The 22,295-nt window shown below is 39.0% G+C and overlaps 8 protein-coding genes across 10 annotated transcripts; 6 read left to right on the forward strand and 2 right to left on the reverse strand.

Annotated features, from left to right (window-relative positions):
- Positions 1 to 1,339: 1,339 nt before the first annotated feature.
- On the forward strand, positions 1,340 to 2,756 carry LOC6562376 (extensin). Its single transcript, XM_001988125.2, has one exon. The coding sequence runs from the start codon at positions 1,376 to 1,378 to the stop codon at positions 2,696 to 2,698; it is 1,323 nt and encodes a 440-aa protein (XP_001988161.1). The 5' UTR covers positions 1,340 to 1,375; the 3' UTR covers positions 2,699 to 2,756.
- A 5,328-nt stretch (positions 2,757 to 8,084) lies between these two features.
- LOC6562375 (vitelline membrane protein Vm26Aa) lies at positions 8,085 to 8,687 on the forward strand. The gene has a single exon (XM_001988124.2). The coding sequence runs from the start codon at positions 8,121 to 8,123 to the stop codon at positions 8,553 to 8,555; it is 435 nt and encodes a 144-aa protein (XP_001988160.1). The 5' UTR covers positions 8,085 to 8,120; the 3' UTR covers positions 8,556 to 8,687.
- Positions 8,688 to 9,665: 978 nt separating this feature from the next.
- On the forward strand, positions 9,666 to 10,137 carry LOC6561700 (vitelline membrane protein Vm26Aa). Its single transcript, XM_001988123.3, has one exon. It carries the CDS (start codon positions 9,681 to 9,683, stop codon positions 10,071 to 10,073), a length of 393 nt encoding a protein of 130 aa, XP_001988159.1. The 5' UTR covers positions 9,666 to 9,680; the 3' UTR covers positions 10,074 to 10,137.
- Positions 10,138 to 11,320: 1,183 nt separating this feature from the next.
- Positions 11,321 to 12,219, forward strand: LOC6561699 (loricrin). Its single transcript, XM_001988122.3, has one exon. The coding sequence runs from the start codon at positions 11,567 to 11,569 to the stop codon at positions 12,167 to 12,169; it is 603 nt and encodes a 200-aa protein (XP_001988158.1). The 5' UTR covers positions 11,321 to 11,566; the 3' UTR covers positions 12,170 to 12,219.
- Positions 12,220 to 12,780: 561 nt separating this feature from the next.
- On the reverse strand, positions 12,781 to 13,387 carry LOC6562690 (vitelline membrane protein Vm26Ab). The gene has a single exon (XM_001988121.3). It carries the CDS (start codon positions 13,362 to 13,364, stop codon positions 12,852 to 12,854), a length of 513 nt encoding a protein of 170 aa, XP_001988157.1. The 5' UTR covers positions 13,365 to 13,387; the 3' UTR covers positions 12,781 to 12,851.
- Positions 13,388 to 13,438: 51 nt separating this feature from the next.
- Positions 13,439 to 13,923, forward strand: LOC122322447. The gene has a single exon (XM_043214613.1). The coding sequence runs from the start codon at positions 13,611 to 13,613 to the stop codon at positions 13,911 to 13,913; it is 303 nt and encodes a 100-aa protein (XP_043070548.1). The 5' UTR covers positions 13,439 to 13,610; the 3' UTR covers positions 13,914 to 13,923.
- Positions 13,924 to 14,316: 393 nt separating this feature from the next.
- Positions 14,317 to 15,201, forward strand: LOC6561919 (transmembrane protein 138). Its single transcript, XM_001988119.3, has 3 exons — positions 14,317 to 14,516; positions 14,593 to 14,846; positions 14,911 to 15,201. Exons 1-3 carry the CDS (start codon positions 14,383 to 14,385, stop codon positions 15,018 to 15,020), a joined length of 498 nt encoding a protein of 165 aa, XP_001988155.1. The 5' UTR covers positions 14,317 to 14,382; the 3' UTR covers positions 15,021 to 15,201.
- Positions 15,202 to 15,880: 679 nt separating this feature from the next.
- Positions 15,881 to 22,030, reverse strand: LOC6562802 (serine/threonine-protein kinase 11-interacting protein). 3 transcript variants are annotated; one of them, XM_032736451.2, is made up of 11 exons: positions 21,856 to 22,030; positions 21,485 to 21,615; positions 19,709 to 21,364; positions 19,520 to 19,640; positions 19,312 to 19,447; positions 19,010 to 19,142; positions 18,769 to 18,948; positions 18,308 to 18,373; positions 17,353 to 18,027; positions 16,786 to 17,250; positions 15,881 to 16,717 (listed from the first exon to the last, which is right to left on the reverse strand). In XM_032736451.2, exons 2-11 carry the CDS (start codon positions 21,573 to 21,575, stop codon positions 16,257 to 16,259), a joined length of 3,984 nt encoding a protein of 1,327 aa, XP_032592342.1. In that variant the 5' UTR covers positions 21,576 to 21,615; positions 21,856 to 22,030; the 3' UTR covers positions 15,881 to 16,256. The 3 variants fall into 3 exon arrangements, with proteins under 3 accessions (XP_032592342.1, XP_032592341.1, XP_001988154.1); XM_032736450.2 differs by having other exon boundaries at positions 21,485 to 21,717; XM_001988118.3 differs by lacking the exons at positions 18,308 to 18,373; positions 21,856 to 22,030 and having other exon boundaries at positions 21,485 to 21,669.
- Between the last annotated feature and the right edge of the window lie 265 nt (positions 22,031 to 22,295).

Here is a 22,295-nt window from a genome sequence, read left to right on the forward strand (position 1 = left end):
TTATCTAATTCAGTGATTTCAGCAATTAGCAATGAGTTTATTATTGCATGTAGTCTGCACGCCTTCTTCCATTGCAAAAGTGCCTTTACTCTTCGTGCCCAATTGGTCTCTTCCAACTTAAACGTTCATATATTAAACGCCCAGTCAATTACTGATGAATAAGCCAATGGCCACTTAAGGAAGTGTTTTATATATATATATATATATACCTATACATATATAGTTATATATTTATTATGCAGTTTTTTCTTCTTCTTTTTTTTAATGTATATTTTCTTTGATGTACTTCCGTTTGGGTTTGCGCATTTTGTTTTCCACTGGCGCACGTCTTTATAAGTAGCAGCTACGCTTCACGGATCAAACAGGAACCCAGTTCCACTCACAAGTATTGGCTGCAATCTGCTGATCAGACATGTTGAGCACGTAACACAATTTAAATAAACAAAAACAAAACTGTAGATAAATACTCCACGTAACATAAAACAATTTAGGCTTAGAGTCAATGTACTAGCTGCCAATTGTCCAAGCTTGGAGGTTGAGTAAACCTTGGCCAGAACGGGCACAGCTGTTCTGATTGGGTTTCTATTAACCGGGTTACAACACTCCCTTGCGAAATCCACGAAAAAGTCAATGCTATTTCACGTCTTTCATCAAAATAATCGCACTATTGCCGAAGGTGTTATACACTATTATCTTTACATAGTGAACTTTATCTATTATTAATTTATTTAAAATTAACTTATAGATGATGACTGTTAAAAGCACACAAAGGAAAATTACAAAATAGAAACATAAAATTAATGAGCCTTATTATTGCTCAGTTAATTTGTCATAAAATGACTACAAAAACATTACATTATGAAATTGTTCGTTTAAATAATTTTTATTTGTATATATAAATTTCACAATTAAATTAATTTAATACAATTGCTGTACTCTGTATTTAATTTTAATAATGTTTAAAAAATACGCCTTTAATTTTCAAAATATATAAATTAAATATTATACGTATAATTATAATGTTATTTAACCCAGTTTTATTTAAGATATTATGCAAATCCATAAAAACTGTTAGCCATCTTTAAAGAGCCTCTTTCTGTAGAGCATATTTAGCCTAATTTAGTTTCGTCCAAATTTTGGCCCACTTTATTTGGTTGCCAAAGCATTTTCCAGTTTAAAGTTGGCCTTCTTTCATGCGTTACAAGAAACGTGTCAATGTTGACAGTGCTGCTGCCAGGCAGGGTATCAAAGTGCGAAGCTTGCAGTTTTCGGGGAAACTGTGGAGACGGTAAACGTTCAATGCAATCGGAGCTAATCGAATAGTTGCAACTGGGAATCCGCGCAGCGAGGTTAAAGTTACAAAAATCATCGCAAAATGCAAACGTCCGGGAGCTGTTTGATAACGTTGCTGATCTATTGCAGCACCATTTGGCTGGCTGGATGCACGCAGGCTGAGCTGCCAGCAGGCATGGGCGTGTCCAATAGCATTGCTGCACCCGGACAGCCTTTGTACTATCTGATGGCCGATACGGGCTCCAGTGTGGGTCCCAATGATGAGCTCAAGCGCACAAATCGCTCGCTCATGAAGTGGTGGGACGATTTGTTTGGTCAAAACAATTGCTGCAACAACAACAACAATCCGTTGTACAACAACTACTTGCCGCCAATCGGTAATAACAACAACTGCAATGGCTTGCAATTACATGGCTTGGATGCCATTGATCCCTTCAAGCAAATGAAACTGTTCAAGAAACTGCCCGATCTGTGGGGCAACAGCTGTGTAGGTCCGTGTGGCCAGTGTGGTGGCCAGCAACCTACCAACAATTATGCAGCACCAGTTAATCCTGGTTATGCGCCAGCACCAGTGGCTCCTGTGGACTATAATCAGGCACCAGCAGCGATTCCTAGCAGTGGCGTCTACGATCCATCCGACGGTCCTGGCGATGGGGATGCGGGCTATGTGGCACCAGTAGCACCGCCACCAGCACCGGTAGACTATGAGGCACCAGAGCCTGCACCGCCTAGCTATGAGACGCCCGCACAGCCAGCGCCCTATGAACCTGTTGATCCGCCAGCTCCTGAGAGCTACAGCAAAGTAGACGATTATGCGAAACCTGCACAACAACAGCAACAACAACAACCACAAATCGTTTATCAGCCCATCATTTATCTATCGGCATCGCCCGCTGTCAAAGATGAGCTCCAATACAAGCTGAAGCAGCCGGAACAAAGCTATGATAACCAACCAGAGGCACCACCGCAGCAAGCTTATGAGCCGCCACCACCACAAATTGAATTGCCAACTTATGCGCCAGCTCCAGCTCCTGCTCCAGCTCCGGCTCCAGCTCCACCTCCAGCTGTTACTTGCAATGCGCCTGCCTGTGGTGGTTATCTGCCCCTTTTGGGCGTGCCTCTCTATGGCTATCCCGCACCAGCACCACCACCACCTGCTCCAATCTATGCAGCTCCTCCTGCACCAATCTATGCAGCTCCCCCACCACCGGCACCAGTCTATGCAGCACCACCGGCACCAGTCTATGCACCATCACCAGCACCACCAGCGCCCACATACTCCTCACCCTCTTGCCAGACACCCATACGATTGTCTCTGGTGGATCAACCCTATCGCGTGGCACCCGAACTATTCCAGGAATACAACTATCGCTTGTCCCTAGCCGGTCAGGATAGATTATGGTAGATGGTTGAACTCTGGTTTTTAAATACTCGAAACTGTAAATAAAATGTATCAAACGCTGTTTGGGGGGATCAACTTTTTGGGCTGGAAAACGAATTCTTTCTTTTTGATATTTGCTAAAGATGATTCTTTGGCAGGATATATAAAAAGTTGGCCATCGGCTTGATTATATAGAAAAAATATATTAATGTTTCTGATAAAATTATTGCTGGCGACCATTATCGTAAAGTAAGGACCAGATTACCATAAGTTTTTCCGATCTGTTCAGCGCTTATAGCGAGAAACAATAGTTTCCAGATAACGTTTTCTTAAAAGTTTTAAATTAAAAACTTCGCTATAGATATTTATATTCAAATATTCACCAGACATACCACTTCCAATCCTAGGCAATTCCTATATAATATATCATTGGTATGAATAATGCAATATCTTATGCCAATACCAAAGATAGATATAAAATTATTATTTTAGCAAAGGAATGAACATTGCTTGCTGAAGAGCTTTTAAACTCTTAAGTCGTTTAGATTATTGTTGTAAGCTGATTGTATAATTATTAATAATAAAAAAGATTATATTTTATAAATTAAATGGACAAAAATATACATGACTTCAGAGTTTTAAGTAATGGGATATTTTCAGGTTTGTTTATTATTCTAAGTACCTGCATACATATAAAAAGTTGAAGTTATCTTTACAATAGAAATTTCTAAAAACCTGTTTGCCATTTATATTTTAAAGTGTTGCACTGCGAATTGTTATCAATTCGTTTTGTTTGTTTTTCTCTTGTTTTATACATATAAATATGTACTTATATTTATATATTTATTAAGTCTTCAAGTTCCCTGGCTGTGGAGCGTATTGATTCTACTCAGACTCCAGTGCAGTTAAGTACAGTTGTGTGCTCTGATTTCCGTTCAATTCAAACAGTAGCAGTGCTTATCAACTTAAACACTCTTTTTGTCGGAGCTGTCAAGGTCCCCGGGTCTCCATCATCATTGGTTTGCATTTATCGCATATGTTCAGCGTCGATTGCCTGCTCAGACCTCAGACCTCTTTACGCCTCTTCCTGTTATTATTGTGGCTCTTTCTCTCTACATACGTCAGCTTACATACAAACGTACGTATCTATATATATGTACATATGTATGTATGTACACGATGACATCGGCAAGAATTTGAGCTGTAATCGCTTCAGTCAGTCAGTTGGTCGTCGGCTGTTCTTCGTAATTTCATTTCATTTTCAAATTCAAATTCCATAACAAATTGCAGAAGATAAACAGAGACTTCCTTTCCTATGCGGGCATCGGAGATCGGGGATCGGGGAGGGTATCGGGCTCTGTGAAATGCGATAAGAGGCGGAGAGACCAGCCGTGCCCATGACCATGACCGTGACCAAGTGAAAGTGGCCTGCCTGCTTGCAGTTAGCACCCAGACGCCTGGGCAAACCATAGATAGATAGAGAGAGATAGATAGAGAGAGAGAGAGAGAGAGAGAGAGAGAGAGAGAGAGAGAGAGAGATGGGAATGGGGATGTGGCAGGCCTGCACTCAGCTGGCCATCGCGTCTTTTTGTTTAGCATTGCCTCACTTTGCATGTGGCACGCACGCACTTCTTTCTTTGTTATGTTTATCTTTGTCTGGGCGTTGATCGTTTGCTGATTTCCAGCTCGTCCCGTCTGTGCAAAGCGTGACGTATGTTTGCAGTTGCTTACATAACCTAATCGCCCAGTTGAGCGAGCAGAAAATATGGTTAATAAATTAGCGGCGAAAGATCTTGGCGTTAAATCGTTGCGTAACGAACAAAATACTCACCATATCAAAACTATGAAGCTAGTATCTGAAGCGATAAATGAGCATGTCAAAGATCAAGTGTGACTTGCCGATTGAAATGCTTGGAAAGCGTTGTTGACTTCATGTCTAATATAATTGCAACGTGCGGTGTCACCGCTGATCAGTAAAACAAGAAGCTAAGTTTATGGATTTCGTTAAATGTCTAATATAATGTCATATTATTTCATTCTATTTGTCAAAATGATTGACGATCGGTGTCAATCAACCGAAATAAATGCTGCTGTCAAAACTGTGCAAAGATTCGTGAATTTCCATTGACAGTCATCATCATCACACTAATCAACAATAAGCAGAAGTATCAATTTAACAGATCTAGCAGAGCTTTTATATTTTCTGCACAAATTCAATAATTAAGTGAATATTTATAAACAAAAAATAAAGTTGTCTTTCTCTTCAAATTCAATAAGAATTAACTTCATTTGTGTTTGAATTTCCAATGATTTAAGATGCACATAGAAAAGTCGTAATCAAAAGATTGGCTGGCAGATTAAATAGATTATTATGATTAAATAACAAATAACTGACATTTTTTATTGGAAAAATAGCTCAACCGGATATGCAATCGATGCAAGGCTTGGTCACTATTAAAGCTTGTCAGCAATTTCATAGCAGTTTACCGTCCAAACTGCTTTGAGCTCATTATAAATATCTATTTGAATATTATGTGATAACTGCTCTCTGATGTTTAGCACTCTGGTTTAAAAATATGAGGTAAAGATCTTATTGTCAACAGTTGAATAACAGAAGATACATCTTCTGGTTCGTATGCAACCAATTTGAATAATCCAAAAATATTTACGAATTTAGCTGCTTCGACTGCTTTGCTGTACGGAAAATTTAGCTTTTAATTGACATCAGAACAAAATGACACATTTTAAATGCAGTTTGAGGTCTCTGCAAGTTCTGTGCTTTGTTAATTATCAATTGTATGATGATTTTCTATTACATTTTAAACTAACTAAAAATTATAAATAAATTGTTGTTAAAAATGTTAAGCATTTTATAATTTAAACCAGAGTTAAGAAAGATACTCAACGAGCATAAATATTTGTAATTGTTTTCCCTCTGTCTTAATTTATATTAAAAGGAAAATAATATACGATTAATGAGATTAACTCTATTTTCATTTTAAAATTACAACTAGAACTATGCAAATGTACTGGAAATGTTTTCTCGATGTAAATTTCATTATAGTTCTGAGCATTCAAGACAAAATGGATTTCTTTCAACTGAACATTTCAGCGACTTAATATATCATGCTCAACAACAGTGTTTTTAATCCATAATTAAATAATAATAACAATTATTTTAGACTAATTGACATGAATAAGATGTATTACACATTGTATTGATATTAAAATTGGCATTCATTCAAAAATTGCTTGAGGAAGCAACAACAACAATTTAAAGTCAGCCAAAACAAGCAACAGACTCCTCTCCTCTGAGTGATACTCAAAGATCACAGATCGCGCTTGATCGCCTTTTCAAAAACTACCCCACGCAGATTTTCTGAGAAGCTGGACTTGCCTGGAGTTGCCGCCGCAACTCTTGAGCGTAATTGAGTGAGTGTATCTGAAGAACGATCCTAAAAAATGTAACAGCACATAAACAACGATTGTGCCACAACATGTGTGCTTCGCTCCCTACGAAAATGATGAGGGGCATGAGCAAGAGCTCCGATCGATGTTGCTGCTGCCGTCATTTGCTGGGCACTTGCAACCGCATGCCGGGTCTCAAAAATAACACCAATGTCGCCGCAAGCGCTGATGCCAAATGAAGCGATCCTTATACCCTTTCGCTGGATATCTGGACTTTTTAATAATGTTTGTCGAATATGTTGATTTGCTCTCAAATTATTTGAGTTTCCTGGCATGCATATGAATTTCTATATGTGTATACCAAAAATGTTTGACAGTGTGTGCAAATTTCGGTTTAATTAGCTTGTGACTATTTTCTGGAAATTTATGTGCTTCTTTGAATGCATGCCTCTCGCATATACAAGCACATAAATATTTTTGGAGTGATTGTGCGGCAGTGTGTGGTGTGTTCAATCGCAGTGGTTTGCCACTGTTAGGGGGGCATTTGTGGCTATATATATATATGTATTTGTATTTGTTGTTAAATGTTGTTTCGAAATTTATATATAATTTTGTATTTATGTAACGGCTTTGGCGACGCGTAATAAATTTTCGAAACTCAACCAAAAATGTGGGTCGTTGGCACTTGCATTTCACTTTGAATCATCTACAAAAATACTTATATAGAATATTGTCGTGAGTGGGAGTAAGAAATGAATGAGAAATAAAACAATTCAAATATTTGTACATCTATCTGCAAATGTTCACATGCTATGAATTTTGTCAGTATATTTTCAGAAATTGTAGTTATACGCAAAATAATAATAATAATTATATATAATTAATGAAATTAATGAAATTAGCAAACAAAAAATAGATTTTTACTTAAGATCAATTTATTTCGGTGTTAATTTAATTAATGTGCAGAAGAATAAACACATTTTTACAATATTTGCTTATAAATGTCAAAATTAATTTAATTATTACTATTATTAAATTTAATTTATAATATAAATTTATTATATTATTATTACTATGATGTTATGATTGTCCCCTATTATATAAAGACATTCAAGAATCTTTTGTAAATATAGCAGAATTTCACTTATTCTATAGAATATATATGGAATATTATGACATCAAAGTGACATTGACACAATTCTAATGACTTGGGCAATATATGACGACACTCAGTAATAAAACAAAGTCACGCGAATTTAAATATTATATCGCTCTTAATTTTAACTTCTCATTTGCATATATATATTCTTAGAATGTGCCACATCATAGCAAATTACGGCATGTGTATTTTTATATCTAACATCTAATATCTGCCAGTTTATTTTAGTATATCTGCCAGAAACTATATATATAATAAGAAGTATGGAATGCAATCAATATATATTTATATATATTTACTTATTTATGTAGATCAATATATATTTATATATATTTACTTATTTATGTGGACCATATAGATAAAAAAAAGTTGCACACATTTGGCAAGTATTAATTTAATAGCTTTTAAGTGGGTCACCAATTGTTTACTAAACACAAATAACTTGAACCATTTCGCAATCATAAAATATTCACATGACAAGCATAACAGTGATCTATTTAGTGTTAAAGTCGACTTGTCTATAGAAATGGAGCATTGCTCAACTTGCACACGAGTCACAATTTACCCACCCACCACGGCTGCTACACTTTCCACACATTTTTTTTTATGGATTTTGACAACCTCAACATCTTCTTATAGAAATTTAAATATGTATGTATAAAATGAACACTCAACTGACCCCAAAAGATCTACACTTGACGGTTTGTCAAGCTCAGCGCAAATTTAAGAAATGAAATGAAATTCAAAGTCGAAGAATAGTTAAAGTTACTAGTGCCAACTAGGCAAAACTATGGCTACTATATAAACTAGTCATGGAATTGCAAATGACATCAATCACCTTTTGGTAACTACAGTAGGCACATCAGCTCTAGATTCAAGATGAAATTCTTCGTGTGCTTCGCTCTCATCGCCATTGCCACCTCCGCTATGGCAGCACCCAACAGCGGCAGCTCTGCTTCCATCACCAGCAGCAGTGCCGGAGGATCTGTTGCCCTGGCCAACCACGAATCCGAAATTGACGGTCTTTCCGGCCAAGGCTACGGTGATTTGACCCGTCTGCGTAAATCCGCTTATGGCGGCAGCTCTGGCGGCGGTGGCTCTAGCATTCCAGCTCCTCCTTGCCCCAAGAACTACTTGTTCAGCTGCCAGCCCAACCTGGCCCCAGTTCCATGCAGCTCTCCATCTTCCGGCTACGGGTCTGCCGGTGCTTACTCTTCGCCCTTGGCCAATTATGCTTATCCCAACTACGGCGTGCCCCAGCAGCAGCTCTACGACGCCGCTTACGCCCCTCAGGCTTACGGCTACCAATATTAGAGGATCAACGAGCCTGCGCACTTGAACTAGACACAGCTTCCAAAGCTGCTGAGAAATACTAATCTTTGCAATGCTAACAGAAAATGTAAAAAAAAATATATGTGGTTCAATTAAATGAACAAAAATCCGAAACCAAATTTATTTTATTTTATTCCTTACTACAATTTAATTTCAGAGCTTTATTAAATTATTTGGCATTGTTTTCACTTTGCTCTCACATTTTGTGGACCTTTTAGAATCCATTTCTATCATTTTAAATACATTTCCCATATTCCCAAGAAGAATAATGCTTTATGTTGTTATTATAATCAATTTCGTATGCTGAACAAGGGAAGAACGCAGGAACCCAAATTCAGCTAGGCAGAAATTTAAATTATGCTCATTCTTGTCAAATAAGATATACTGGCAAAAATAGAATTTATAAGCAAAAAATGAAAAAATTCTTTAATTTAAAGCAACTGGAGTATGCTCGAAAAGTAAACACCCTATATAATTTACAACTTTGTTAACAGAACAAGTTGTTTGAAAAGTGTTCTGTTACACTAATTGGTGCCTCAATTTGAAAAACTTTGTCAAAAAATCCTACTTAATTCTTAGAATATCTCTGTAAACAAACTTGAATGAAGCACAACTGTTAAATTATTTATCTTATTAAATTATTTAAGAATACCTTTTATTTTAAGCATTTGATATTATTTATAAGAATAGAAAGTTTCTAGTTTTGATAAAGATAGAGATTTTTAAGACTAGCCGGTTTGATTATCTTAGTATATCATATTGATGGTAAATATACCTTAAGCACTTTCAACATAAAATTCATACATTTTTTGATGAATCAGATTTCACCACAATCTTTCAGACAGAGTTTTCAAGCCGATCATATATATGTACTTAAGATATGTATAAAGTATATGCATATATGTGTATATTGCATATTCATTCAGTTTGGAAGAGCAGAGAAAGACAGCTGATAAAGCTAAAATGCAAAGCGTAAAACTAGTTGAACGCACTTACTTGCCAGCTATTTTATGCTAACTCGGCAAACTGTGACTATATAAACTTGGCCTGTGATATCAAATGGCATCAGTCACCTTTGGTAACCACAACAAAACCAACAGCTTCAAGATGAAATTCTTCGTGTGCTTCGCTTTCATCGCCATCGCCGCATCCGCTGTGGCTTCGCCCAACAGTGGCATCTCTGCTGGACAGGAATCCGAAATTGAGGGACTTTCCGGCCAAGGCTACGGTGATCTGACCCGTCTGCGCAAATCCGCTTATGGCGGCAGCTCGGGCGGCGGTGGCTCTAGCATTCCAGCTCCTCCTTGCCCCAAGAACTACTTGTTCAGCTGCCAGCCCAACCTGGCCCCAGTTCCATGCAGCTCTCCATCTTCCGGCTATGGATCTGCCGGTGCTTACTCCTCGCCCGTTGCCAGCTACGCTGTTCCCAATTACGGTCTGCCCCAGCAGCAGCTCTACGGCGCCGCTTATGCACCACAGGGCTATGGTTACCACTACTAGAAGAACAACTGGCCTGCAGACCTGAACGGCTTCCAAACATGCTGAGAAACAAAAATCTTGAAAATGTAAAAAAAAGATATGGTTCAATTAAATGGTTACCAAATTCAAAAAGCGAAATTCGAGCAATTGTTTTATTCATCCAACAGATTTCCTTGGATTATGACTTAAACTTTAACGGCCATTGCAGCTGCTCTGAGTAATTAGTCATTTTAGAATGCAACTGTATCACTTGCGTATAAATAACAATGAAAACAATGTTTAAACAATAGAATTCCAAGATAGTTTAAAATATAAAGAAATTATCTCCCTGTGGAATTTTATTCTACGAATTTATTTACACAGTTGTTCTTAAGTTTAATCGTATTTGTTGCATAAATATAAATACTTATTTCCAGGAATTTCTTTTACACATTTGTTTAAAAGAGAGTATTACTTACGTAAGTATATATTGATTTCCGTTTGAAATGTATGAAATTCAATACTTGCTCCCAAGTCTGTCAATTTATAAAGTGAAAATCTGCTAAGGGAAAAGCGATATCAAATGAAAACAGATTTTTGTAGCGGCCTTCAAACTTTGTTCAAACATTTTTCGATTATAAGAACGAGTGAGAAAATACCATAATAAACGAATAAAGAGAAAGAGAGATAAGGAAATAAAATTTCAGCTTGCAGAATTATTTATATAAAATGCATATCATTCGGATTTTCAATGAAGTATATTTCTTAGTGATATTTAATGGAACATTGAACTTTATACAGTCTCATGTCTGCAACAACACCTACATAAAGTTAAAATCCAGATCAGCATATTGTGTATTTTCTACTAGTGGGCACTTTTTCTTTCTCTCTTTATCTGTAGAAATTTAACTAAATTGCATATTGTTTGTTTGGGGTCTCTGAACCAAGCTGATTTTTAGCCGTAATTGTTGTTTTCAATTGGAATTTTTTCTACAGAGAAAGTAAAAGAACTGTCGATTGCGAAATGTCTGTCAACGTTGGCAATCCAAATCTACAGCAAAAACAGCAACAGTAAGAAAAAATTGCCAACTACAGGAAATTTTTTTTGGTAATTTGATCTGTCAGTGGCTAACATATGTGGGCTAGCTGGACGGCCTATGCAAATGTTTTGCTGAACCTCGGGTTCGGTTGGGTATTCGTTGTCGGGTTAGCGAACAGTCAACAGTCATGACTTGACCAGAGAATGCAGCGAGGATGTGTCAGAGATTAAATAGGAATTAACTTGAACCCACATGAACAGCCCTTGACCTACTAACCCAGTTGACCATATTACGTTGAAGGTTTTTCCGTTGCACACTTTCTGATTTCATTTCCGCTTGACGCTGCATTTTGTTGCAGCATGAAGACAAAACCCCCAAAAACTTGATCGCATTGATAAAAACCAACTGGCTAACACCCAATGCCGGCTAGTCTTAGTTTACATTTTCACGGCACGCCAGGTGTTAAGTTACCCACCCAAAAATCAGCATATCAACATGTCCATTCTGTGGACGTTTATCTCGCTGCTCCTCTGCTGCTCTTATCAGTTTCAGGAATGTATGGCCAATTGCGGTGGACGCTGCGTACGTAGTCCCATTGGGCACCTCTATCACGTCATTCCCGTTCGCCTTTATACGCCGCAACAGCTGGAGGATAACATCGAGCTGCTGCGCCAACCACGTCAACAGCAAACAGTGGTTGTGGAGAATAATTTTGGAGGATCCGGTTTTGGCAGGCCTTCGTTTGGTGGGTCACCGTTCGGCGGCCGCCCTGGCTTTGGAGGTTTGGGACGTGGGGGTTTTGGACGCGGCGGTCCATTCGGCGGTTCACGTGGCGGTTTCGGCGGTGGCAGTGGTTTTGGAGGTAGCGGCGGCTTTGGCGGTGGCTTCGGCGGTGGTTTTGAATTTGGACGCGGGTTTGCACGCAGCTATGGAGCAGAGGAGGAGGAGAAACAACAGCCAGGAGAGAAACAGCCAATAATACCCGAGTGCAATGCCCCCAACGTCCCAGTTCCGAGTTGTGCGAATAATTATGTGTTCTCCTGTGAACCGGTGCTGAAGCCAGTGCCCTGCTCAGCATCAAATAATCATAGCTGTTGAGAGACCAAAGGACTGATATTCATGTCTATAAATAAACCATTAACCTGAAAGTTGTATAAATTATGTTGAATTTGAGTGAGACGGGAATCATTGTAAAATTGGAAAACAAATACTGATAATCGACATAATATTGATTTAGTTGCGTTCGCTACGGAACATTGTGAGGAGCTGACGACTGTGAAACACACATATTATTGATATAACCCAGTCAATACCAATAAAAGTAGCTATGACATGGGAATTCCATCCGCTATTACTATCTATTTAGATGTTCTCAGACTTTTATGAAAAAGAAGAATCGAAGAAATAATTAGAATACCACAAAACTTAGTGATAATATTCAAATTATATCCGCGAATTTTGGGTGAGAAGGCTGATAAAGTATACAGAATATTATTATTTGATAACAAACTGAACTTCTTCTAAATTCAATTTTTATTTAGTTTACCTGAATTTACTTTATGTGAAATGAACAGACTATTTTCCAAGTATTTCAAAATCAAAAGTATTGGAGAACTTGAATAATGTTCAAGATCTCAATATTTTTAATAGGTGTTAGTGAATTCCCCAAGTAATTGTTAAAATAATAAATAAAAAATCAATAGGTAATATTTTTCTTTGTTAATTTCAGTTTATTGCAAAAGTAGAGCCAATTTTCCAATCTCATGATCAATCATTGCACTTAGAGGAATTCGCGAACAAAGGGAACTGCGTATTGGGGCACGTACTGGGAGTAGGCACCGGATGAGCCATAAGATGGAGCTGGCGCTGAGCAGGGCACGGGCTGCAGCGAAGGCTGACAGCTGAACAGGTAGTTCTTGGGGCAGGGCGGGGCTGGAATGGAGGTCGGCGCAGCTGGGGCTGGAGCGGCATAAGATGGAGCGGCTGGAGCTGGGGCCGGTGCAGCGTAGGAAGGAGCGGCGGGCGCGGCGTAGGCAGCTGGTGCAGGTGCTGGTGCTGGTGCAGAGTAAGCGGGAGCAGCGGGTGCAGAGTAAGATGGAGCAGCTGGGGCGGCATAAGAGGGTGCAGCAGCCGGTGCTCCATAGCCGCCATAGGCAGCCCTCGAGACACGAATGTTTTCGGCCAGTGGTGCCGGGATCAGTATGCCTTGCGTTGGCTGCAATTGAATCGTCTCTGCGGCGCAGCACATCGCCAGCATGGTGATCAAAAAGATGTGGTTAAACTTGAATGCCATTTTTCGTTAGTTGCTGCTGAACTGGAATCGAACGGTTGACTGTAGTTCAGCTGTGTTGAGGCTCCCAACTTTATAGCCCAGTCGAAAAACGCTGAGCGCACTTGAAAAATAGAAAATGCAAGAGCCGAAAGCGAGCAGACCGAAATGCGAAAATTGCTGACAATCTCAAACGGACAGCAGTTTGGTTTTGCATAACCAAGGAGAACGGCGTGGGGTGAAGCTCTGACCGGTTAACACCATTAACAAATGGACAAATTAAAGATAATGTTGCAATTGCTTCCACTGCTGCTTTTGTTGACCCCAAAACGGGTAATCTCAGCAGCAGCACCTGAACTTATTCCGTCATCAGTTTCTGGAATGTCACAGTTTACAGAGCAAAGAACGAATCAAAATGAAGACGAACACAGCTGGACACATCTTTTGCCTAGCAACTACTACTCGGAGTTGAATCAACAGTACTATGTGAGATTTCGCAGGCAGTCGATGCTCAGTCTTAAGGATCTGCGAATGAGACAGCCGTATCCATTTGAATATGCACGTTATCTCTGAAATTGTAATTTGTGACAAATAAATAAGTAAATATTAATTATGGAATTATAAGTGTGATATATATTTAGCAAATATGGTAATAGCAAGTACATATATTAGAATGATAAGCCGTCCTCAATAAACGTTTATTAAACACCAATATTTTCGGTTATTAAGCTAATACCCTCTTCAAGTAAAAATAAATAATATATTACTTATAACAACTCTTAATACAAGAAATCAAAAGTATGGAAAATTTAATTTTGTTTTTTAAAATAATAGAACTGGAAATGTTAGTTAACAGTTAGAATAGTCGTTATTTCGATAAGCTATCGATTAACGATTATAGGGAGTATGAGGCGCATGCTCGCGTGGGCGCATTTGACGTCACTACGTCGAAGGACTCAACACAGGCACAAACAAAACAAAATACGCAAGAAACCTGTAAGCAGCTCAAAGGAAAAGGTTACGCTTCAGTTCAAAATCAAATATGAAGCTAACTCTGCAGCGTTATTCCTGGCTTGTCGCACTGCAACTTGCGCTGCTGGCAGCTGATTTGCTTTTCAACGCTTTTGGGTCATGGATATCGCGGAATAAGCTCCAAACTGCCATATTTTGTTTTGTGTAAGTTTTACAAGCTGTGTCTTCTAATGTGTATATATTAATAAACGTATATATTTATATATATAATCATGTGTAGCATTCAAGACGCCTTCATTATTGTTGAGTACCTATTATTCACATTGGCGCTACATTCGACTTGCGTTTATCAAGTGGGCGCCTCCCACATTATCCTGCGCAATTGCAAGCTATTTCTGTTTTGCATCACCTTCTATTTTCTGCTGTCCGCCTCGCAGCACTCTTGGATTGTCTATCAGTATCGATTATCGGCATCGGAAACGGCTCAGCAATGGCCTTTGGCGCTCTACGCCTTGGCGGTTATTCAGCGCATGAGTAAGTGCCAAACTTCAAATATTTTTTTGTTACTGAATTGAAATATTTTAATATTATTTGATAGTGTCGGTTTTCTACTATTACACATCAAAGTCAACAGCTTTGATTATGGCCGATCCGCGCTACAAAGAGGAGCATCTCGATTGGATAGCCGAGCAATTGGGTGATAAGTAAAGAGTTCGTGAAAAAGGAGGATTGTACAGAAATATACATGTTTATTTTAGCTAGGAGGAGCATATTGTTAATATTAAAATGTATAGTTCAAGTACAATTAATAAATGTACAAAGCACAAATCAAATATGGAATGACCCGTTTTCTTAATTCGCACAATCGAGTTAAAATATAGCTACTAATTTTTAACAAAGTGTGCTGTGATTTGTCCCAACTATAAGATATTCATAAGTTTATAAAAAAATATGATCTAATATTCAAAAAAGTTAAAATCATGTATAAACTGAATTATATCTCCAAATTAACAAAATGTGATATTAATTATTTTGGTACCCGTGGCGCCACCTATAGTACATTGGGTATAAATAGCGCCATCTATCGCAATATAGAGGCGCACCGAAATAAAATAAAGTGGAAGAACAATTTGAATATGTTGCTCCCAACAATATTGTAGAACCGCTTTAAGTTATTAATTAACTTGACATTATGGAATTAATATAGATACTACAAAGATATGCAATACGAGTAAAATTTCTAGAATTGTTTGAACTTGTAGATGACACTATAGTCTTTGAATGCAGTTCAATGTTGTTGATACTTGCGATTCTAACGCATCATAAACTTCTGCAAGGATGTGGCCAAGGTGGAACTATTTTTTAACTTTAGTTAGGAGTCATAATCCATAATCCCACTCAAGTCCCAAAAGCTTAATAATTGCATCCTTTCCTCAAATTTTTGTCTGTAAAATTAAAAAGCTAACATACAAAAAATAAACAAATAAAATAATAATGAATAAATGTGTAAAGGAATAACACAATTTCTGTATTTTATTACAAAAACAATAACTATGCCTTCATGGCCATTTATGTGTATATAAAAGTAAATATTTATGTCGAACGTCGTTTGAATGGTTTGCTATACATATTTTACAATGACTATAGATTATTGTTGTATGTATTAGAATATATATATATATATATGTTACACATTCAAAGGGTAAGCACCATTTCTCGCTTGCTTCTCGATATTTATATTGTCCTTGATTGAAATACTAAGCCTAAGACAGTTAATTCTTCAAACATATTCATTTTACAAATATAGGCATAATTATTTTATAATTAGTATATATGTAGATTAATAGATAGCTCACAATTCATATGAGTCAAAAGTATGTATATAGAAAGTTCTCTGTTTTGATATGAAATTAGTGTAGTTTGTCCGTGGTCAATTGGCGAATACTACGTTCCGGAGAAGCTAAATGGCACGCCAAATAACTGCTCCCAGGACTGTCCAATAGCCTTCAGACAGCATTCGGCATTCGTCGGTGTTTCAAACTGCATATGCCACAATTCACATTTATTTTCGGTCTCATCCAGGAAATTTACATTATACTCGCACTCCGTTACTCGCTCCACCTCTACCAGGTTACTCATTTGCTGTGTGAGTGAGAGCTCAATCGACACCTGCTCCGCATTTGATGTCAACCAATTGAATTTGCCATTGCCAGCAATATGCAATTGTGTGTCCGTCGTGAGCAGTGTGCAGAGCTCAAAGCTACGCTTCTCCTGACCACATGTCCACTGGCAGCCGCTCAGCATGGCGCACATCTTCAGTGGTTCAGTGACCAGCGAACTGAGCCGCTGACGTACTTCATCTGCAGGATGTTGGATTACCTCGCATTCCGGCGGCAGCGGATTGTCTGGTGAGATATTAAGATATATATATAAGCTAATGTAGACCATTTATGCAGTCCACTAATTCACTCACCAGCCAAATACAATAGTAAACTGTCTGTGCGCAACATATCCTGCATTATCAGCACGAAATCACCCCAATCGCGTAGGTTGAAAGCCAATCCTAGTTTCCAGGGCAAAAGCTGAATGCGTGTCAAGCGATTGACGGTAACGCTAACCACCTGACGCAGCCACTTGGACACATCATCACGGGGCGATGCATAGGCTTCCATGAGGTAACACTTGCATGTGGAAATTACTACCAAGCCATCGCGCAGCGTTTGGGTTTGTTCATTATAAATCCGTCCCTTGGCCAGCCACTTGAAATGTTCGCCCACTTCTTTGAACTTGGTCTGATAGAAATAGAGCTTCAAACGGTGATCAATGTCATTGAAATCGCTATAGTTGAACTTGTATGGCTGAATGTCACATGCAGTAGTCTCCGCATCGATGAGATTCTTTGAACTAGACATTAGCATGTTGGTCGATTGGAAAAGGGCTGTCAAAGTAAATTAGTTGTGATTATATAAATCTTAATACCTATTATTACTTTTAATACTTTCTGTATTCGTAAACTGAATTAAATACATTTTTAACGCACCTCCGAATAGAGATGATAATCCCGCATCTTCGGCTTTCTTTAAATGTTTCGTTTCATTTTGGCCATTAGCGCCTGTCATTTCATTGCTAATGTTTTCTTGCTGACTTTTGTTGTTGCCAGCGGATTCGGCCAGCAGCATATTTTGCACACTGATTGCATCGTCCGATTCTTGAACTGTCTTCTCCGTCGATTGTTGTTTGCCCTGCTGCTCGTAGGTTGTGCAAATGCTGTCAGTCACCGAGCCCGATGAACTGCTCTCCGTTAGCTGAGCGTGAGCCAAGGTTTTGGACTTTGGTGTTGTGTCTGCAGATGTTGTGGCTGTAGTTGCCATCGTTCGTGTTGTGGCCTGATCGGCGAGCAGTTGGCCAACCTCGCGATCAATAAAACTGTGTGATTGGCTGAGGTCATCATCGATGGTTTGCAGATTGGGCATTTGTGAAATGCGTCGCTCCTCGGAGGTTTTGCGACTTGCGCTCTGCACACAATTTGGATCCAATACCTCAATACTTGACTGGCTCGGATTGGAAATGATATCCACATCGCTTTCATTGGCACGAAACTCCAAATCGCGTTCTGTGTTGGAACTGCCCACAACCGACTGATTGGAGTCAAAGGAGCACTGCGAATTGGTTATCTTCGAACATGAGCTGCTCTCATTCAGCGAATTGGCCGAGCCTGTGAAATTGTTTACAATTAGTTTGTTGACCTGGCAGCATTTTGTGAAACTATTATTTTTTTGAATGGAAGCAGCATTGCTTTGCTTTTTAGTAAAAGGCGCGCGTTTCTTAACTGGTGCGTTAGCTGATTTAAAATTTTGAAAATATTTGCTTTGTTTGTTAATTGTATTCATGCCAAAATGCTGCTTCACATTACAACAAGATGCCAAAAAGCAAATTGTTGTTAACAACATAGAAAAATTTATTTAAATACATATACAATAAATTGGCATATTAACTTGTTGTGGGTTGCATCAAATTCCTACGCTTGGGTGTGTTATTAGCGATGAGCCTGCTGTTGCCCACTAAATTATGAAATAGTATTTTACAATTGTAGTTGTTGTTGTTGTGGTTGGGTGAGCGAAAGATACAAAAAAGTACATAAAATATACAAAAGTTAGATTTAGTCTCGTTTGCCATTTTGATTAACTCATGTGTGTGTGTGTGTTTCGTGTAATTCATATCATGCAAAAAGAAAAAGAATAAAAATAATTAAATTAAAAGCAATAGCAAATACAATAATAAAAGAATTCAACATAAGCCCAAAACATAACTACACAAATATCAACAGATCACAAAACCGAAATGCATCATAATACATTTTACACAAATCTACTTGTGTTGTTTGTTTGTTTTTTTTTTTATCAAAATTGTTCCATTATTTGATCAACAAAAAACAGAAGACTAGCCAAGAACTTGCCAATGCTTTGATTGTCCTCGCTGCATTGCAATATCAGCGGCGTGTTAATAGGTGACTCTTCCACAATCAGTGCTGGTGACAACTTCGATTCCACTGTGGCCCCTTTGGATTTGTCCAGCGGCTCGCATGTATCATTTACCTCCGCCACGTAGACGCTGCGGCATTCCGGACAACGCAACTCTATAAGAGAGTTGTGTATTAGAATTTGTATGAAAGTAGTGCTCACCGTGTTATCGTCTACCTGCTGTTTTGTAATTCTTATTTTTGCGTTCTCTGCTGAACTTAATACCACAATTGACACAGCTATAGATGGTTATGTTCATATCGGTGAGATCACGCTGTGAAAGAATATCGCGCAGAGTCTTTTCTAGTTCCTAGATAAGATACAGGTAGATATGTATTAATTGTCTGACAAGTATTGCTGATATCTATTCATAGTCGCTCGAAAAATTAATTTAAATTTTTAACTGAATATTCGCACTTCATAAAAATGCTCCATTCTGTAACTTGAGTTTTCGAGGTGCCAATGTTGATTCTATATACCTGACATAGTGCATTCTCTACGCAATAAATGCGCTCCTGTTTATCCTTTTGCACTGTATCAAAATTAATGCGCAAAGTATTTGCTTTGATTCTCTCACAAGACTCCAAGAATTTTATGCTCCATTTCGTTTTTGTGCTAAGGATAGAAAGTAAGTTAGGTAAGTAAATATATGCCATATGCCATATATTGCACATTTCAAATACGAACCGTTCGCTGAGAGCATCCTTTTCACGCACATAGTTGGAGGAAATAGTTAAGAACAATGGCTCGCTGGTCTTGTGTTCATGGTAGACAATATAGAGTTTTTCGTCGGGTTCTTCGTCAGATACTACAGTAGAGTTAAATAAAACATCAGATTAGGATATGATTTAAGTGAGCGATTGCTTGGGATTTTACCTGGTACCTCCTCCAGCTCGGCACTTGCAGTCGCATAGCGATTAAGCACTTCCTTGTGCTTATCAATCTCCTCCTGTTCAACCTGCTGCTGCAGTGTATCATTCATACTCTCATATTGCGTCTCGGTGCTGTTATTGCATGATTCGTAAACTGTTTGCTGCGTAATGTCCGTATCGGTGTTGTCCCCATCTGCCTTGATGGGAGTCAGCGTTGCATTAAATGTTTCCCAATTAGTATTGTTCGTTGGTGTGGAGCTAATGTTTAAGGACTCTTGTTCTAGCTCCGCCTGATGTGCTGATGGCAGTAATTCGCCAAGGAACTCATTAAAATTCTGGCGCGCATCGTGACGCTCCTGTTCACTGGGCTGCGGCTGTAGCCACTCGTTTCCGTACTTGAGATGAAGTGCTTCAATTTGGTTTTTGGTCTCCAAATGGCTCCCATCGGTTGACTCTTGCAGCGCTTTCTGCTTCAGGCCATTTGCAGACTCTGTGGCAGAGACGGTTGAAGGAACTTTGTCTGCTGGTGTCTCATCGCCATGTTCTTCAATTTCCACCGTGCGTAGCTTCTTGGTGCGCCTTTTCCCTTCTGCTTCGGGAAATGAGTCCTTGCTATGGACTAAGAGCGAATGCTGCGATCCCACACTGGATGCGGGTGTACTGACGGATGCACCTGAGCTATTTATTGAAATTTGACTGCTGACAAGCCGATGACGTATGATGCCCCTATGGGGATGAGTGCCAACTAATGCTTTCTCCGCCTTGGACAGCGGCTCAAAGTCCAGCACGAATTTCACAGTGTTCGTATTCTTGTGTAAAAACTGCGATGTGCCCAGTCGATGCTTGGGATGGCACGCCAAGGGATTACCCTGCAAATTGAGCGTGGTGAGTGTCATTAGAAAGCTCAGCGGAAATAGTTGCGAATGCTCCAGCAGGCAATTGTCGGACAGATCCATATTGGTCAGAGCATCCAGATTGGTTATGTCCGACAGGTCCTCCACATAGTTATTGCTTATGTTGAGCACCTGAAGCCGCTTGCAGGCCTCCACATGTAGCTGCGGCAGGTGCGTCAGGCAATTGTAGCTCAGGTCGAGCGTCTTTAGATGCGGCAACCATTTGATGGCCGTCACGCTAGCGAGTTTATTGTGTCGCAAATTTAAATGCTGCAAGTGCTGAGCAAACTCCAGAGCTGTGTCCACGCAACGCAAATTGTTGTAGCTGAAGTCGGCCGACTGCAGCTCGTTCCAGACAAAACCATTCGAGTTGTCTCCGCCGCAACGAGTGATGATGTCCTCCACATTGTTCAGACTCTTGACGCAAATCAAATGCTGCAACTGGGAACGGAGCGCGTGTATGCCCACCACCTGGCATATGTTGATCTTGTGCACCTCTAGGCGGCGCAGTGCATGAAACTTGCCAATATCGATGGCGCCCTCAAAATAATGCTCGCCGGGAAAGAAGTTAAGCTTCAGCAGCGTTGTCTTTTGCACAAAGTCATGGAGCAGCTGAAGATCGGGAAATACACTGGACTTGGCATTGATGGGCTTGACCACCTGAAAAGCCTGTTGATGTTTGCTGGATGTGCCCAGATCAGCGCCAGCTCCAAAATCGCTGTCCGCGATCAATGTAAAGGAATCATTCAAAGCGCGAAGCAGCGGACCTGCAAGTGTATGTGTGATACAAAATGAGTTCAACAACGATAAGGCAGCGAAACTTAGACACAAAGCAATAGGTAGATGCGGTCACCGCTTGGTCATGTTTCGCCCGCATGCCCGCTCACCTGATAGGGTTAATGTGAATTCGGAGCTGAGGATTTTGTCACCATTCTTGCGCAGCAAGTTGGCCAATTCGGTTATCTTTTGTGGGTCCATTTCAGCAAGGAAGCAAAGGCCATATCAATAGCAGTGCCAGCTGTTGCAGTATCAGTTCTTTATTATTATTTTAATTGTTTTAAGTGCGTTTTGTTTTATAAGCTAATGTGCTTAAAGATTTATGCGCTCCAAATTTTTACAACTATCAATTAAAAATAAATATTTACACAAAATATATATATACACATATAAATAAAAGCAAATATTTAATAAGCACCGTCAAAAATTAACACACATAAATACAGTGCACATTAAGCAGCAAGCATTTTACGTAGTTCACCTAATTCTATTTTGATGTGAACGATTTGGCAGCTGCCCCAACGTAAAATAACAAAGGGATTTATGACACCACGGTATAGTAGATATAAAATGCACCGTTCAACAAATATATATCATGATTTGCAATAAATTGGCGAACACTTTGATAGCTTTACTATGCGGAGTTGTTTGCATAGCAGGTTGTAAGCAAAAATATTCCACTGGCAAAAGAAAAATACTTTTGTTATTGCTAATATCTGACAGTCAGCAAGAAACGTAAACACAGAGTTGTAACGCAAGTATTGCGCAAAGTGACCAGGGCTGCACAACTAATAGAACAGCTGTTTTCCATTAATCGATAAATTAATATTATCGGTTCGATTCAACTTTGAACAATTGGAATTGCATTAAAAACTAAAATAAAACAGATTTACCTTTATGTATTTTGTTTATTTAACACAT

Source organism: Drosophila grimshawi, unplaced genomic scaffold (genome assembly GCF_018153295.1).
Source record: "Drosophila grimshawi isolate 15287-2541.00 unplaced genomic scaffold, ASM1815329v1 contig_1377, whole genome shotgun sequence".
NCBI lineage: Eukaryota > Metazoa > Arthropoda > Insecta > Diptera > Drosophilidae > Drosophila > Drosophila grimshawi.

Coding starts and splice junctions, on each gene's coding strand:
- LOC6562690 (XM_001988121.3), bottom strand. CDS start 13,364: ATGGCATTCAAGTTTAACCACATCTTTTTGATCACCATGCTGGCGATG.
- LOC6562802 (XM_032736451.2), bottom strand. CDS start 21,575: ATGGACCCACAAAAGATAACCGAATTGGCCAACTTGCTGCGCAAGAAT. Junction 19,448..19,519: donor AAGGATGCTCTCAGCGAACG/GTTCGTATTTGA, acceptor TTCTATCCTTAG/CACAAAAACGAAATGGAGCA. Junction 17,251..17,352: donor ATTATCATCTCTATTCGGAG/GTGCGTTAAAAA, acceptor TTACTTTGACAG/CCCTTTTCCAATCGACCAAC.
- LOC6562376 (XM_001988125.2), top strand. CDS start 1,376: ATGCAAACGTCCGGGAGCTGTTTGATAACGTTGCTGATCTATTGCAGC.
- LOC6561919 (XM_001988119.3), top strand. CDS start 14,383: ATGAAGCTAACTCTGCAGCGTTATTCCTGGCTTGTCGCACTGCAACTT. Junction 14,517..14,592: donor ACTGCCATATTTTGTTTTGT/GTAAGTTTTACA, acceptor AATCATGTGTAG/CATTCAAGACGCCTTCATTA. Junction 14,847..14,910: donor GGCGGTTATTCAGCGCATGA/GTAAGTGCCAAA, acceptor ATTATTTGATAG/TGTCGGTTTTCTACTATTAC.
- LOC6562375 (XM_001988124.2), top strand. CDS start 8,121: ATGAAATTCTTCGTGTGCTTCGCTCTCATCGCCATTGCCACCTCCGCT.
- LOC6561699 (XM_001988122.3), top strand. CDS start 11,567: ATGTCCATTCTGTGGACGTTTATCTCGCTGCTCCTCTGCTGCTCTTAT.
- LOC6561700 (XM_001988123.3), top strand. CDS start 9,681: ATGAAATTCTTCGTGTGCTTCGCTTTCATCGCCATCGCCGCATCCGCT.
- LOC122322447 (XM_043214613.1), top strand. CDS start 13,611: ATGGACAAATTAAAGATAATGTTGCAATTGCTTCCACTGCTGCTTTTG.